The sequence below is a fragment of the Ursus arctos genome, unplaced genomic scaffold (assembly GCF_023065955.2).
Source record: "Ursus arctos isolate Adak ecotype North America unplaced genomic scaffold, UrsArc2.0 scaffold_3, whole genome shotgun sequence".
Lineage (NCBI taxonomy): Eukaryota > Metazoa > Chordata > Mammalia > Carnivora > Ursidae > Ursus > Ursus arctos.
The window spans coordinates 63,030,813-63,046,568 of record NW_026622985.1 but is presented as its reverse complement, the minus strand read 5'-3'; the positions used below and the strand labels follow the sequence as shown (position 1 = coordinate 63,046,568).

Here is a 15,756-nt window from a genome sequence, read left to right as displayed (position 1 = left end):
GGTTTCTCTTTCAGTACTTCAACATGGGATGCCAGCCCTGAAACTCCCTTTGCAGGTTGTCCCTCCTCTGCCACTGACCACCCATGCAGGATTCCCTTGTAACAGGAGGGTAAGGAGTGGAGCCAGCACACCCATGCAGGGTATGTGCAAAGAGATGTCTTTCGCGATGGAAGCTGGCTCCCTGTCATCTCATAATACATTTCTTCCTGCTGGTTCTCACTCACAGTATTTACAGGAAGCATTTATAGCAAATACTTGCCAAGTGTTTTCCATAAACACAACTAAGGACATTTTCACACATTCCAGCAGCTCTGTAAATGTTTGTTTTCACAATGCACAAAGAAGGTGAGTGTAGTTTCCCTAAACAGGCCTTTGAAATGTGGGCTTTGCCCCAGTGAGAATTTGCATCTGAGTTGGTTCCTCATGGTGGTCACATCTCCCTGGGCGCACATCGGGCACTTGCAGAAGACTCAGTTTCAAGAGGAGTTTTCCTCCACAGTTTGATTTCTTGTGTGGCTAAGTTCTCCAGCTGTAGAGAAGCTTCTGGGTCCTGAGCACCCCCATGAGGAAGGAAAGGGTGAGGTTGGAGGTTGCTGGGAGCATCATGAAGTCATTGCTGCTGATGAAGTCCACAGGGAAATAGAATGGGGAATATGGATGGCAGGGATAAGAAGGTGATTATAACTCTGTGAAGATGTGTGAGAATGTACAGGAAAATTCTCATGTTAAAACCAGGCAAGTTGATTCTTGCCATAAAGGACAGAGATAGATGTCCACTGGACCCTTGGTGGTCACTGCCAGCACACTTAGAGGCCAGAGTTGTATCCTATGGTGTCGTTCACTTGTTTAGTTACTGTCTCATTAATACGTGCCTAGCGTATGTGTAACTTGGCTACACCGTGAGGGATTCACTGGTGATTGAGATGTGGTTCTACCCACTAGCGAAAATAAGACACATACACTTTGCCACAATTCGGGGCAGAAAGGGAGAATTGCTGTAAGAAAGAGAAAGATAAAGGGCTTTCGGGTTTTAGAGGAAGGAATTGCGTAAGATTTTATGAAGAAAGTGACATTGAGTTGGGTCCAAAGGAGAAGGGAAATTTAGACAAATGCTGGAGGGAAAAGAGGGGTGGAAAGATATCAGGGGAAACAATCTTCATAGATGGGAAACCACATGGGGACCCACCCCTGTAGGATGAGTACCCCAAAGAAGAGATCTCTCCTTGCACAGAAGTAGCCAAGATTTGGGATGCTTATATAGAATGAGCTGGAATGAGATGAATTCCATTTAAAAAGCTAGATTTAATAGAAGAAAGATTTCCTTTTCACATTACTTCAAGTAAAACAACATATAGCCTAATTTCTGAATTGGGTTTCAAAAAATAATTTTCTCATTGTAGCTAATTTAATATGTGTGTAATCGGAAAATCAGCATTTTCAAACAGAAAAGGCTAATTATTGTCCAGAAGAAGGTGATAGGAAATGAAGAGTTCTCGCCTTTCCATCCCCACAAGTCCATTCTCCCCAACCAGAGTGAATTTATAAATATGTGAGCTAAGTGAGAAAATGAGGTGTGATCTGACTTGCAGGGATTCGTTTTATCACTAGCTCTCCTGGAATGTGTTTGTTTAGTAAAGTGAGTTATGTCCAAATATGTTTCAGACAATATATGTGGAGCGTAACTTAGCTTTAAGACTGCAATAACTGTTAAGGCAGTGGTGACAATTTCTCAGTAAGAAATCAGGCTTGAGAAATGTCAAGCCTAATTTTTCATCCAGCAGTGACTGTCAGACAATGCCAGCATCTCAGTGTCTTTGCATTCCATTGAAGGAGATGGAAGGCATTTGTATTCAGTAATGTAATGTTGAGTGAGTCAAATTCTGCCCCGTGATCTTGTGATTTATTGCTAATACTGCCCAACATGCAGAGGGGCTTCTCTGCCTTCATTCAGCATCCAATTCCCAGTTGCAATTAATCTTTATTACGTTCCATAGCTCACCTCTGGTCTGGAATGTTAAAAAGATGCCTCAGGAGAGAGTCTGGAATCTGTTTCTTCCCCTTCAAGGCTCACCCTCTCTGTGAACTTGACTCTGCTTGCCCATTGCATGCCACGTGCCCTTCATGCCAGAAAGTAATACTTCCTTGTAAAAAATGCAGACAATCTAGGAGGAGATAAAAGAAGGACATAGCAAGTGAAAGCCTGTCCACCCTCCAAATCCCATCCCCTTGCGTCTTCCAAATAGATTGCAAGCCCTTAAAATGGTATTTTGTTCATAGATGTATTTTTGGCAGTTAGCAAGTTCCTTAGCAATGGTGAATGCTTAAAAAAATACTTGTTGAAAAAAGAAGAAATAATTGTCGAATGAATGAATGAGTGAACGAATGAATGAATGAATCAAACAGTGGGGACTAGAATTCATATGACAGATTTGGGAAGTATAGTACCTTGCTTTTCAAAATGTGGTTTTCGGCCCAGGAGCATCAGCATCCCTTCGGAGCTGGTTAGACATGCAGGACCTCAGGTTCACCCAAGTCTTTTGGATCAGAATCTGTATTTTAACAAGATCTTCAGGCAATCCATGCAGTGCTTTAAAGTTTGAGAAGACTTGAGTAGGGTATGTCTACAAAGCAATATAAACGAGAGTTTTCACAAATAGATGCAAGGCAGTGCATGTGATTTGCGGGTAAGCAGTGAGCAGGGAGCTGCTCCCCATCAGTAGATACTGAGGGGTTTGTAAGGACTTCATGCTGTACTCCCCTCACGGGCCCCATGTGGCTGGCTGTCTTTGGGTGTCCTATAGGACTATTATCCTCGGCCATTTCTGAACCTCTGGGGCTTCTGTCTGGTCAGTCCTAAACCCCAGCTTGGAGATGGAGACACTTTATGCCACCCAAGAAGCAGTTCAAACCATAGCGTAGAAGTTATGAGTGCCGCCCGTAAACTCAGGATGCGGGCGCACCACATTTAACTGCTAGACAGCAGACACATTACTCAAGCTCCAAGGCATGGTTTCCTCATCTGTAACAAGTAGTCCTGCTTGATGGCTTGTGGGGACCAAATGAATTAAACACTTGAGAGTTTGCACATGGTAATCACTCTATCTGTATTCACTCTTGCTTAAATTGAGGTGAAATTCACATCAGATCAAATAAACCATTACAAAGTGAATTATTCAGTGACATTACATTCACATGTTGTGTGCAAACACTACCTCTGTGTGGTTGCAAGACATTAATTACCATCATCCCAAAAGGAAACCCCGTATCCATAAGCAATCGCTCCTCCTGCCTCAAGCCCCGGGCAATGACCAATCTGCATCCTCTATGGATTTTAACTCATTAATGACATTTTTCATTATTCACAGAAAAAAAAATCAGAACAATCAGATTTATTTCTCCTTCATCAACTCTTTTTGCTTTTCATGTCTTTAAAAACAGGTTTGCTACTGATGGAAAATGAGAATATAGACGTGGCATAACTTTAAATCAGTGGTTCGTAAAGTGTGGTCACAGACTAGCAGCATCCACAGTAACTGGGAACTTGTTAGAAATGCACATTTTTGGGTCTCCCCCAGAAAAGCTGAATTAAAACTCTGGGGCTGGGACCCAGCAACCTGTGGTTTTAATAAGCTTCCAGATGATCGTAGCACAAGCTCAAGTTAGAGAACCACTGCTTTCAATAAACAAGATGCTCCCTCTGCAAGCTTGTAGCGATGCCTGCAGGTGCCTGCCTCGCCTGCGCCATCCCAGGGCCCGGGAGCACACGTCCTGGCCTGAGAGGAGGTCTTCTAGCTCTGTTGCTGTGATGCAGGCATCAGCAGGGGCATCACTCCTGCTATCCGCTGGCCTTTGGAAGAGTCCACAGAGCTGATGTCTCAGCTTCTCTCAGTGACACCGGGGCCACTATACAGGCATAAACTCACGTCATCCCTGCTCTTATTTAATCTTTCCCTCTTGGCACCTCCCAACTCCCTACTTGGAGGGAGGGCCTTCCTGCAGAGAGTGGCTCTGATTGCTTGGTGTGTTTCACACATCCTGCGTCGGTTGCACTATATCAAAGTGCAGGCAACGCATCTTTTTGGTTGATTAATGTTCAATTTGAGGTCTATTATGAACCTCCAGGCTTTAATTACTACACCATTACCCAGTCAATTCCTTGCCATTTTATATTTATGGCTTTTATTATGCCTCTGTATGTGCAATTGCCTAGTTTTAATCTGGAAGGATTTCACCTCATTAGCTGGGTTTTATACCATTCTTCTCATTTGTCCAGATTGTTATTTATCTCAATTCCTTGTGTGCGTTTTGTACTCTGTTTTCTTTGCTAATCTGACCTCTTATACATTCTTTTTTCTTCTTTTCCTGGGATGCATTGTTCTTTTGTCCTTGGCAAGAGCTCTTGAAGTTTTTGTACACTGTGCTCTGGGTTTCTCTTCCCAGGTCATGCTCTTGACTCAGTCATTCCTTTGCGCTGCTTGGTGTCATTGGCCTTGTCCAAAGGCCTTGAGGCCTGCCCTTCAGCCCTGGACATACCATGGACAGCTTTATTATCAGATTTATTTCTTTTTCCACCCAACTTCTGTATGCGCAATTAGAAGGTGCATAGATGGAGGCTTTTTCTTTTTTTAAGAGTATGCTGCTGAAAATAATTTTGAAGTGTTCTCTGAAGTGCTTTGTAAGACACCTTCCCTCAATCCCTCCAGTGTCTCAGAGGAATCTATGGTTTGGTTGACTTGCTTGCGTATTTTGTTCGGTTCCACCTCAGACCTGCCAAATCCAACTCCGAGGGAGCAGCCCCCCAGTCTGCGTCTGGCAAGCCTTCCAGTGATTCAGATGCCTACTCAAGCTTGAGAACCACTGTTCCAAAGAGATGCTGAAAGAACCTTAGGAAATCCATCTAAGTCAGAAATAATATTTATTCCACCCGAGTCCTTCTTTTGCCAAAAAGCAAGATTAATAATCTCTATAACAGTTTTGTTTTGTTTTCTGTTGTGTGTTTTTTTTCAGCAGCTTTGCCCTAGGATTATGAGAATATTTCAGTAAAGTGAAGAGTAATACTGTAGAACAAGAGCTCATGTAATTATTTATAGCAATAGTAGATCAGTCATCTCTATCGTTTGAGAAGTCTCAGGCACTAAGAGATCTTTACTTCCACTATGTACAACCCCTATGGATAGGTGTTCCTGTCCATTTTTATGGGAGAAAACTAAGATTAAGGAATGTGCATCAGGTCACCAAGTCTGTTAGAAGGAAAATCAGTTCTGTCCAGAGCCACAGTGCTCTCTGCTCATCTGTTACTGTGGTGAGGACTTCCCTGATCAAAACTTTGCTGCTGTCTCACCCTCTGCCTTTCTCAGTAGGACACAGGTATGGTGTGTTTCCGTAGGAATCAGTAAGTAGGAATGTGTGCTCTGGTGTCAGGCCACCTAAGTTCATGAGGCAAATTTGCCTCAGTTTGTCCATCTGTCAGGTGGGGTGGTGCAGTATTTCTGTCACGCAGTAGGACATGTACCTTAAATGAGACAATCAGTGAAAGTGCTCAGAACGAGGCCTGGGAAATGAGTGCTTTCAGTAGATAGCAGCTGCTGCTTATCTTTCTCTGCCCTCTCGCCTGCAACTTGAAAGCCATCTCTTTTAGGTTCATTCACTCTGGGGCCTCACTTCCCTTATCTGTAGAATGGGGGCAGCGGATCAGGTGGATGAGCAACTGGGATTCTGATTTGTTCTGGTTTGTTTTCCTGCTTGGCATACTTTCTCTAATTACAGTGTTCCCTGTTTCTGCCCATTTGAAATCATCTTATTAGGGTTCGGCATGTTTGTTTGATTTTATGGACTTGCTCAAAATTCATGATCACAATTAAGTTCTTGTGCAGCTCCCTTGAGGCTGCTCAGTGTACTTTCTAATGCTTCTCTCTGGCTTTCTGGGACCAATCACCATTAGCACTTGGTACCATTAGTACCAAGGGGGAATGTAGGACAAGTATTCCCTTGTGGCCCCCAAGCCGCTGTGAGAGGACCCCAACCTGGGCTTACACTTTGACCTCAGAAGAGGTCTGGGTCTTGGTGATGTGATTTTCCTTCTGGGGGTGTTCATGATCCTGTTACTAATGTGAGTTCTTTCTGTGTTGGAGAGGAAACCTCACGGATACAAATAAGGGATTTTTTGTGTGTTTTATTTGTTGGCTTACTATAGGAGAAGATTGGCATTTCCTCTGGTGGGTCAGGAGACAGGTTTTAACAGAGCCTGTGAGGTTGACAGGACTCTGAGGACAAGTGTCCCATGGTGGCCGTAACGGTTTTGTATTGGGATCTGTTGCCCAAATCATCAGACCATGACTGGTTCTTCAGGCTCCTTGCTTATTCCTGCACTTGACTGCTGCGTATTCCCATGGAAGACTTCCACTTGAATATGAGCACATGGGGCTTCCTATCTGCATTTTTGGTGTAAGCAAGTGAGGACACTTCTTTATTTATATGGTTCTCCTGCTGAAATGATGTGAGAGCCTCTGGATTACTTACCTATGGCCCCCAGAGACCCATTCTTGGTGTAGTCATGATTTTGGTTTAATTGCTGGTGAAAGCCTTGTGTGGATGTCGGCCAAGGGGTCACACAGGAATAGGAAGAGGGAGGGCAGTGAAGAGATCATAAACCACAAGTGGGTCAAGTCTATTTTAGGCACTTTGTCTTTGTTCTGTGATTTAATTTGTACCACAGTCCTAGGGAGTGAGCTTTCTGTAACTTCTGTGTATCTTGCAAAGAGGTGGAATGCCTTGTGCAAGTGAAACTAGTTTTGCTCGGCGCTGTAGATTCGATGCTTCTCCTAGCAGCTTTGTGTCAGAATTTGAGCAAGACGGACAATCCTTTCTTTTTGGAGAGAACACAGTACAAGTTCAGACACTGTCTTCGGTGGCCTGTGAAGAGACCACTGTGCTTGATCTGACTCTGAGAGTCAAAGCAGCATGTGAAGGAAGACTTCCTGGGTGAGAGGCAGTGGAAGAGGCCCTCAAGGCTCTCACCCCGGGCCGGCTGTGGGGAAGACAGAATGGCTTGGGCTCGCCCTGAAGAGGACAGCTCAACAGAAAGTGGAGGAACGTGTGTTGGAGACAACCAGCTGAAGAAGTCAGCAACGTGAGGCTGAGGCTGAGGCCAAGGCCGCCCTGGGAACCAGAGAAGGGTGAGTGCTAGAGTGTGGCTGGCCTTGCATTCAGCACTTCAGTGCCCAAGCCAAACAGGTGTGTGAGCTGAACCAGTGGAGAAGAAGAAATGCAGAGCACTCACAGAGGTACTCAGAATTGAGAGATGGAAAGCCTGTGGGCTGCTCCACGCAGCGTTGGGTCACTCACCTTGACCAATCGTCACTGATCTTCATGGGATAAATGAGATAAGAGAGAACCTTATACTTTTGTCGGGGAGGAGCCAGGATTTATAGACCTACTTCAGTGAGATAGAAGAAATCGGTCAAAGTTCCTTAGCCTCTTTAGTCACGAAATCCGTTGAATTTTGTGACAATATGTACAGGAAGGCCATCTTCACAGGAAGAGATTTGGAGATTAAAGACTTAACAGTGAAATTCCATTGCTGACCTAGGCTAGCTCTATGATCTGAGCAAGTCTACTCTTCCCCTTGTGCCAACATTTTAAAGACAATCATAGTAATGCCTTCCTGATCAATCATTTGGCCCTGTTGAGGATCAGTTGATAGAAGTCATGTAAATATACCCTGCAGACCAGAAAGTATTTAAAACACATTTTGTACTTGATATGGCACCAGTATCCAGTGTTTTATTTTACAAGACATGCAGGTGATTACAGCTTCTTTTGGGGTATGGCATATTCTAAGATGAGTGATAATAGCAGGTTTTTGTGTTTCATCCATCATGGTTTCTGTTCCAGTATGTTTGCTCTTAAAACTAAAGAGTGAGGAAAAAATGAAGATGGAAAATACTCCTTGATATTTTCAAATGGAACTTTTCAAAATGTCTTTGGTGAACACGGTTAATACCAGAATATTGAAGTTGAGTAGAGATAGACCAATCGTTAATTTTAAAGCAAAAAGTTACCGTCTAGTTTAAGAATTATCTCTCACTGTCGTAATACCTTATTAGTAATGTTCATAATCTTAGTCTTTTCTGCAGAAATGTGGACCTTAAGATCCACGCAGGTAACTTTAAAGACTTGTGTCCGCCTTGTCTAAAGACACTCAAGAAGGAGGGTTTGTTTTTCTTTAGGTGGGTAAATATGGTAAGATGGATGGTACATTAAAGAGTAAAGAAGGGCTTCTCAGAGCTTATTTACATATTGATTACTTAAATTACTCCTTAATTTAGTGCCTGCTAATAAACAGTGCCTTGGAAATGTTTCCGGAACATTTATTGGCTGCAGTAATTCTGTCTACGGTATATGCAGATCACATCCTCATTAAATATTGATGTGCTCATGAAATGTTAATAGAATGTTAATGTGAAATGCAGGGGAATGTCCTCAGTGGGAGCTGGGAGCTGGCTGAACACTACCTGTCTTCTGTCTTTTCTTTATGTTGTCTTCTTGCTCTGTTGTTTCCATTCGTTCCCCTGTCATCAAGAGATTTGGATTTGCTCCTTGATACATGTATAGCTGTTCCAGATACAACATTTTTAAAACAGAAAGGTTCCCCGATTGATGGGAATTTAGTTGTTCTCCCCTCCTGCTTTCCTGAACTGGAATTCCTGGTTAGAACTAGGAAGAATTCCCCTAAACGGAAAAGGGTGATTCAGGCTCAACCTAATGAGTCTACATGCTCAGGCAACTTGCCCGGAAGAGACTGTGAAGAGGGAACGAGCCTTTCAAAGAGTCTAGCACTGGTCCTTCCTTGCTTGGCTGGAGAAAGGATTTAGTTGGAGTTTACATTCAGCTTTCTCAGAGAAAAAACAATCAACTCATAATATGTGTTCTCTAAAGAGAGTGCAAGGAAGAGTTTTTATCATAAATCCCAAGGACAATAAAGGTTATGCTCTGATGATATTTAAGACATATTATTTATGTGAAACATATGTTCCAAACGGTTGAAAAGTCTCACAAAATGGGATGGTTCCTTGACTTCTTGGGCCATCATGAGGGGGGTGAGGTGGTAATGGGGAAGGCTGTGAAAACTGCTCATGGAACAAGTGGAAGAGAAGATTGAATGTGCAAACTATGTGGTGATTGTGCCTTGGTGTTAATGCAATGTTGGCAGAAATAGCCCTAAACAGTTGATTTGTTATTGAAGTACTGTCAATGCATATAATAATATATGTATATACATGTGTCTTACAGTGTTTCTGCAGCAAATAATTGGAGAACATTTTTATTAGACTCCTACTCCCTTGGTTTTGACCAATGCACCCGTAGTCAGCTCCCTCACATTAATTTCCTGTTTGGAAACCTGGCCATATCAATAAGATAGCACTTTCATTTACTTTTCCTTCTTCCCCCTTTCTTCTTTCCTTCCAAGTATTCTTTCTTTTCTCTCACTTTTCTAAAAGGCTTCTGCTCCTTGCCCCCTTCATTCCTTGTCTGCCTTCCTTACCTTTCTATGACCACACTGTAGATGCCCCATGCATGCCCGGTCTGAGCCGCCTTCGTCTCTGATAGGGATACTGCCTAGGCGCTCCTTTCTTTCTTCCTCTCTACTGTCTATTCTCTGTACTCATTGATCTTTCCAAAACAAATCAGGCTGTGTCACTCATGTCACTTGCTTGCCTAAACCTCATGGTTAGCGTCTCAAGGTCTTAGAGTGACACCTTATGCAGCCCTGGGGCAGAGGCCCTGCCTCTCCTGTCTTTCTTTGCGTTTGGGCTTGCTTTTCTTTTATTTCTTTTTTAAATTGCAGGCTCGCATTCAGGTAGGTCTGGCGCTCATACCTCTTGGGTACTGTTAGCACAGTTGGGCCATTTTATTTTCCCTTTCTGTAGGATAAGTCTCAGGGACGAACTCTGGTTGGTTCCATTTGTGTCACATGTCCCTTAGGCATGCTCCAGTCAATGAAGCCTGGGGTTTTGGGTGCCTCAGTGGCTCAGTCATTTAAGCATCCGACTCTTGATTTCGGCTCAGGTCATGATCTCAGGGTCATGAGATTGAGCCCCCAGTTGGGTTCCAAGCTGGGTGTGGAGCCTGCTTAAGATTCTCTCTCCCTCTGCCCCTCACCCCCCACTCACTCTCTCTCAGGGAAAAAAAAAAAAAAGTTTTAAACTAATGCCAGGGGTAAGATCCTGTAAGAACATGGAAACCTCTGTGGGAGATACATGATAAAAATGTAGGAGTTGAAGGCCCAGAAGAGGTGCTATCCCAGAAAAAGGAAGATGTGACTGGGAGAAAAGAAAGCAGTCTTATCACTTCTGTAAAAGGTCTTTATTGCCCTGTTTTGAAAAACTCTCCATCCACAGGCACTTCTGTGTAAGTATAAACTAGTGAGCAAAATATCCTCTTATACGGTGGAAAGTTTTAGGATATCTGGAAAACATGAACATATTAGGTTCTAGATACTGAGAATATACTTAGAGTACAATCTTGTTTTGGCCCCAAGCCTTAGTTTGGTTCATCTGAAGTGGCTCTATTGCTTTGTTACCACAGAGCGAAAATTTTTGACGTGTTCCACAAACTGACTTCCCTTTCTGCCCTGTTTGTCCCCTTCTGCTGGCAGATTGTGCTTGAGAACAGTAGCCGGGAAGACAAGCACGAATGTCCCTTTGGCCGCAGTAGTATAGAGCTGACCAAGATGCTATGTGAGATCCTGAAAGTGGGCGAGCTGCGTAAGTAACACCTGTTTCTCACACGGGCGTGACGCTTGGCAGGCACCCCGCTTCCAGGGCTGTTCCTGGACCTACACGAAGAATTCCCGAGGGGCTGACAGCATGGGCATCCCCGTGGACCCAGCATGCTTTGACTCAGATTTCCAGTATATGTATTTCCGCATGTCTGTTCTGGGATTACACATTCTTAAAATCGACAAGAATGGGAAAATTGGCAGGTATTATGACTGAATTTCAAATATTATAAAAATGAGAATATATTAAAGGAGCCCTGCACTTAGTAATCTGTTAAGGAAAGAGATCTATGGTTTTCTTTTTTAAAATTCCAGGTTTTTAACCTACCAGTCGATCATTTTCTTTTCTTTCTTTTGAAACCATTTTTCTCTATAAAGAGAAATTGAATACCTTAATAAAATCCTCTTGCTCCCAGGATCTCACTTGTTTAGAATGCTTTCTCTAAGCAAGAAGGAATTATAGAAGAAAATGGGTAGCTGATCATGACAGATGTGGTCAGAGCTACGCTTATTGCTCTGTCTCTTACTTATATTGCAAAATTAGGAGAGGACACCCAGGAAAAAGAGGGTATAATTTTCCTGCCTTTTGCTCATTTGTATAATTTGGGTTGAATCTGTTAGGATGCATCTGATTTAACCTGGCCTGCAGTTGTTGTCAACACCGAGCCTCCTTCAAGTGGCTGACTTCCCTTCCTGCCAACATCTCTAGAGCCGACACACATACACATCTTCCCTTGTAGGCTTAGTAACCTGGGCGCCAGAGAGATGTTGGGTGTGTGGTAATGTGGTGAAAGCATAAATATTCAGTTACCTGCTCTGAGAGCTTCAAATAATGGTCTGAAATGAGTCATGGAAAGGAATCTGATGATTATATTGGAAAGGGGGTTATGCCTTATTTACTTCGTGAGATGTGACTGTAGGTACTGCTCAGGTAAACAGGGAAATGGAGAATGTAGTAAGGAGACATTAAGAATTTGAGTCTGTTTGACCAAGCACAACAAACTGTTGTCATCCTCCGGTATGGGTGGATAGGGGAAAGAAGCTAAAGCTGACATGGAACTGCCACGAAAGTTCATGACTGAGGCCCAAATTAGGGCGTCTTTGCATGGGAAGAGTAGCAGCCTGACCTGCGAGATTCCTGTGTCAGTCCACTCCAGCTCACTGATCACCAAGGTTAACGTTTCCTTTTACCTGGATCCTTGACCTGAGTAGTTTCCCCTCCTCCTCTCCATCAGACTAACTTGTTGAGATTTACATCTGCTGCCGAGCTTACTGTTCATTCAGTTGAAGGATTAAAGTCCTGAATCAAGCAGATCCTACCGAATTCCTTAGTCTGATAACTGTGACTGTTTCATGTTTATGTCAGTTTTATGGGGGGAGCTGCAGGAAATCACTTGCTGAGAAGCATTACAAGAGCATCTAAGATTATCAGAAACTGGACGGCAGTCCTGCTGTACCTGGCTGGGGCTTGTCACGTCTTTGTTTTTGCCCCACGTGGCCCCCTTCCCTATGGCCTGCGATGGGCTATCAGTTCTCATCTTGATGGCAGCAGAGAGTGGATTCTTTCATGCTTCACTACTATCCCAGCCCCTGCTCTTTCCCTTTGCCCGGCCGACATGTATCTGTCATGCTACAAGTTAACACAGAACAGAGATACAGAGGAGCAGAGGGAAGATGCTGGGGCTAAAGGGGAGCTGGGTTCTGTCCCTGCCACGTAGGACCTTCGTGTCCTTGGGTAATGTACTCACAGACTTCATGCTCCTGCACCTCCACATTTCCCCCAGAAGTAGATTGGTAGTAGTGGGGTGATGATTTGAGTACTTGTGTTCATTTTGGCTTGGTCACAGGTATGGACCCTGGGAACAGATTGTATTCAGCCTAGGGAGACTAACTTGGAAAAGAGGGCCAAGTTCTAGGCTGTGTTTGGCAGGGAAAATGTGGATCCAGTTTGGACTCTCATCCATTTCAGTGGGGCCCTATTTGGTGGGCAGGGGAGTGGGGGGACTGTGGTGACAGGAGTCAGAGCAGACAGTGGCCGCTTAGGTGAATGGCAGCTCTGTGCTTCTTGGGAGGGGGGTGGGTACAGAATAGTAACCAACCTCTGGCAGGTGCAGAGCAGCCCTCCCAGACCGATGAGGACCTGGGATGAAGCCAGCAACAGGACAGAACCCCATTCCTAGGGGCTGAGATGAGGAGTGGGGATAAAGTCAAATACTTTGGGGATCTCTGGGGGTGCCCCAGCTGCTGTTCTTGCACTGTATATTATTTCATAGCTCACCTTCTGCTGCAGAGAGGGTTTAGACTTCTGCTACAGCTCATTCAGTACCTGGTCAGGCCCATCTCTGCAGCGAGGTTGGGCTTCATTACCCAGGGCCTGGCCTACTCATGGCAAGCTCCCTTCATCCAAGATGACAGTGTATTCATCTGTTTAATAAAGACCTATTGATTACTTACAGTGTGCCAGGGACCACAATGGACACTGCAGATACAAAGGTGAATCAGATATAGTCCCTGTCCCCAAAAACCTTGCACGTGAGAAAGTATGAGAATGATTTGGGAATGATATCTTCTACTGTTATAAATGATTACATATTGATTTTAAATGCCCATTATCTATTCTCAGGCATGATTTTTCCAATGTTCTGATAGTTTGAGTTTTCAGGCCTGTTGCTGGCACTGCAAAGGTCATTCTGGATATTTTGCAAGGCCTCCAGAGGACTCCACATTTCTGGAGTCTACATGCCCAAATGAGTTGTTCTCTGCTCATAAAATATTAAAGGATTGCTACATCTGATTGAGTGCTAGACAGCAAATGATAAAACACCCTGTGGTAGGAGGAAAATTGCTTTTTAATGGATTGCCTTTTGCCCATTGCCATATTAAATAAGTTACTAATATGGAAAACAAATCTGAGTGCACCCTGATGTTGAAGGAAATATCTCTTTTTCTTCTGAGGAAAATTAGTTTCACCTACAAATCCATCTTCCTTTGGTTTGCCTGTGTCTGGTTTTCTTTGTTTCTAAGTTCATGGCTCTTTTCAGATTTGTGTCAATAATTGACCTAGAAGATCATGGTTGCTCTAGATCTAGAGCAAGTGTGGAGATCAAAGAAGTACCCGTTAAAGATCTCACTGATTGAGAAAAAGACCTATACAAAAGTGGAAAGATTCAATTTTCTGCGAATGCTTTGTCCTTTGCTTTAACTTATAGTCTTTTGAAGAAACCCACTTCTGAAATACCGATTGTCTTTTGGTGTCCAAAGCTAGCATATTAATATTCAATTAAATTACTGATACCAAATATTTACACGCAGTGTTTTTAAGACTACTTTTTGAAAAGCACTATTTTTCTGCTTCCCAGTGATTAACATTGCAAGAGGCGAATGTTTCATAGTGTGGTATAAAAAACAGTATCTGATCATTTATATGCTTAGAGCACTTTATCAAGCTTATTTAAATGAAGCCTATTACACCCCCAGGAGTTAATCAAGATCAATAGTATCTATGTTTATTAATGAAAAGAAGACTTACGCTTACTGGATATTGTCTGAGGTCACTGAGCTCAAACCAGCGTTCAGGAAGCCCAAAGAATAGTGTAGAAAGAAATGGAAAAGTGGGGTGGTTGCATTTTGGCACTGGAATGACCCGTCTTTGAATCACAGATCAGTTACCTAATTGGATGCCTTGCGCATGTTTCCTGTCTGTTCTAAGCTTCTGGTTCCTTATCTCTAAAATAAGGATAATCCCTGATGCACACAGTAGTTGGGAGGATTCAGTGAAATAATGGGTGCTGCTTTTGTTGCAAGATAGATGGTTTCTTTGCAAATGATAGAATCTTGCTTTCTACAAGCAGACTTCAGGTTAAGTGATGGAAGAAGAACACTCTGACTTAAGTAACAGCTGGAACCAGGATCTGGAACAATGACTCTCCTCTCTTCACTCTTTACATTCTGACTAAAATTATTCCTTGTAACCTGCTTTGTCCATGAGGCACTTTTGAGAGCAAGGCACTTGTTTTCCCTTAGTTTCAATTTTAAAGATCACAAAGAAGAATACTTACGCATCTTGGTGTGGTCACAGATCCCCATAGTGTGGGTGGTGTAATTGGCAGCTCCAGTTAGAAGAACAGGATTGAAGTGGAGTGAAGAGCAAGTCTTCAGAACAGGTGTATTCGTGTGTGTGCGGTGGGTCAGGGTGTGGGGAGGTGGGAGATGGTGCGCTGACAGGAGAAGGGAGGCATATCACAGACAAACGCAGAGATGCTCGCTAGAGGTGTGAGAAGTCCTTAGGCTGATCCCTAGCTCTTAACTAGGGCTAAAGAGTGGTGACTGTTGTTTGTGTTATTATAACACTGTTCCTAAAACCAAGTAAGTTGTTGAAGGATAAAAGGAAAACTTGATTTCTGACACAATAGGTTAATTACTTATCTTTTGGATATGTAGCAACTCAGCCAGTTATATTCCAATAGCAAGTAGAGCAGAATATTTCTTTTTGCCTTTCTTTCTTTCTTTCTTTCTTTCTTTCTTTCTTTCTTTCTTTCTTTCATTCATTCATTCATTTATTCAGTATCTACAGGGCTCTTCTCTATGAGTCAGGATCTAATCCCCGATGACGTGGACTTAGAACACACAAACCATCGTCAAGCAGCCTACATGCTGACTGGAGAGTCTTTCACATAAACAAATAATTAGAAAACACATTGTCACTTGGAGCATTATAGTTAAGTTATGTTAATGTCACTAGAAGGCAGTTGTAGGTTCTTTGTGCTCATGGGAAGTTGGACAGACTAAGGAAGGTAGAGTCTTGGGAGGTGTGACACAGAAAAGGAGATACTTGAGTATGTGGAATCAAGAGATGAAAAGAAAAACCAGGTGAGCACAGGTATATGTATGGTGGGCAGCAGCTGTTAAAAATTTCAGGCAGTGAGATGTAGGTGAAATACTTGGAGGTTCAGAGAATTCTAGTTCCATGTGGCTAA

General features: G+C 43.2%; 1 protein-coding gene across 15 annotated transcripts in view; it reads left to right on the top strand.

Annotated features, from left to right (window-relative positions):
* The window catches only part of ELMO1 (engulfment and cell motility 1), a 690,097-nt gene that overhangs the window by 451,722 nt on the left and 222,619 nt on the right, over nucleotides 1-15,756 (top strand). For all 15 annotated transcript variants that reach the window (XM_057304123.1, XM_057304122.1, XM_026509354.4 and 12 more), the window contains one exon: nucleotides 10,658-10,766. In XM_057304123.1, coding sequence (XP_057160106.1) covers nucleotides 10,658-10,766 — 109 coding nt within the window. The remainder of the gene's footprint in view (nucleotides 1-10,657; nucleotides 10,767-15,756) is intronic.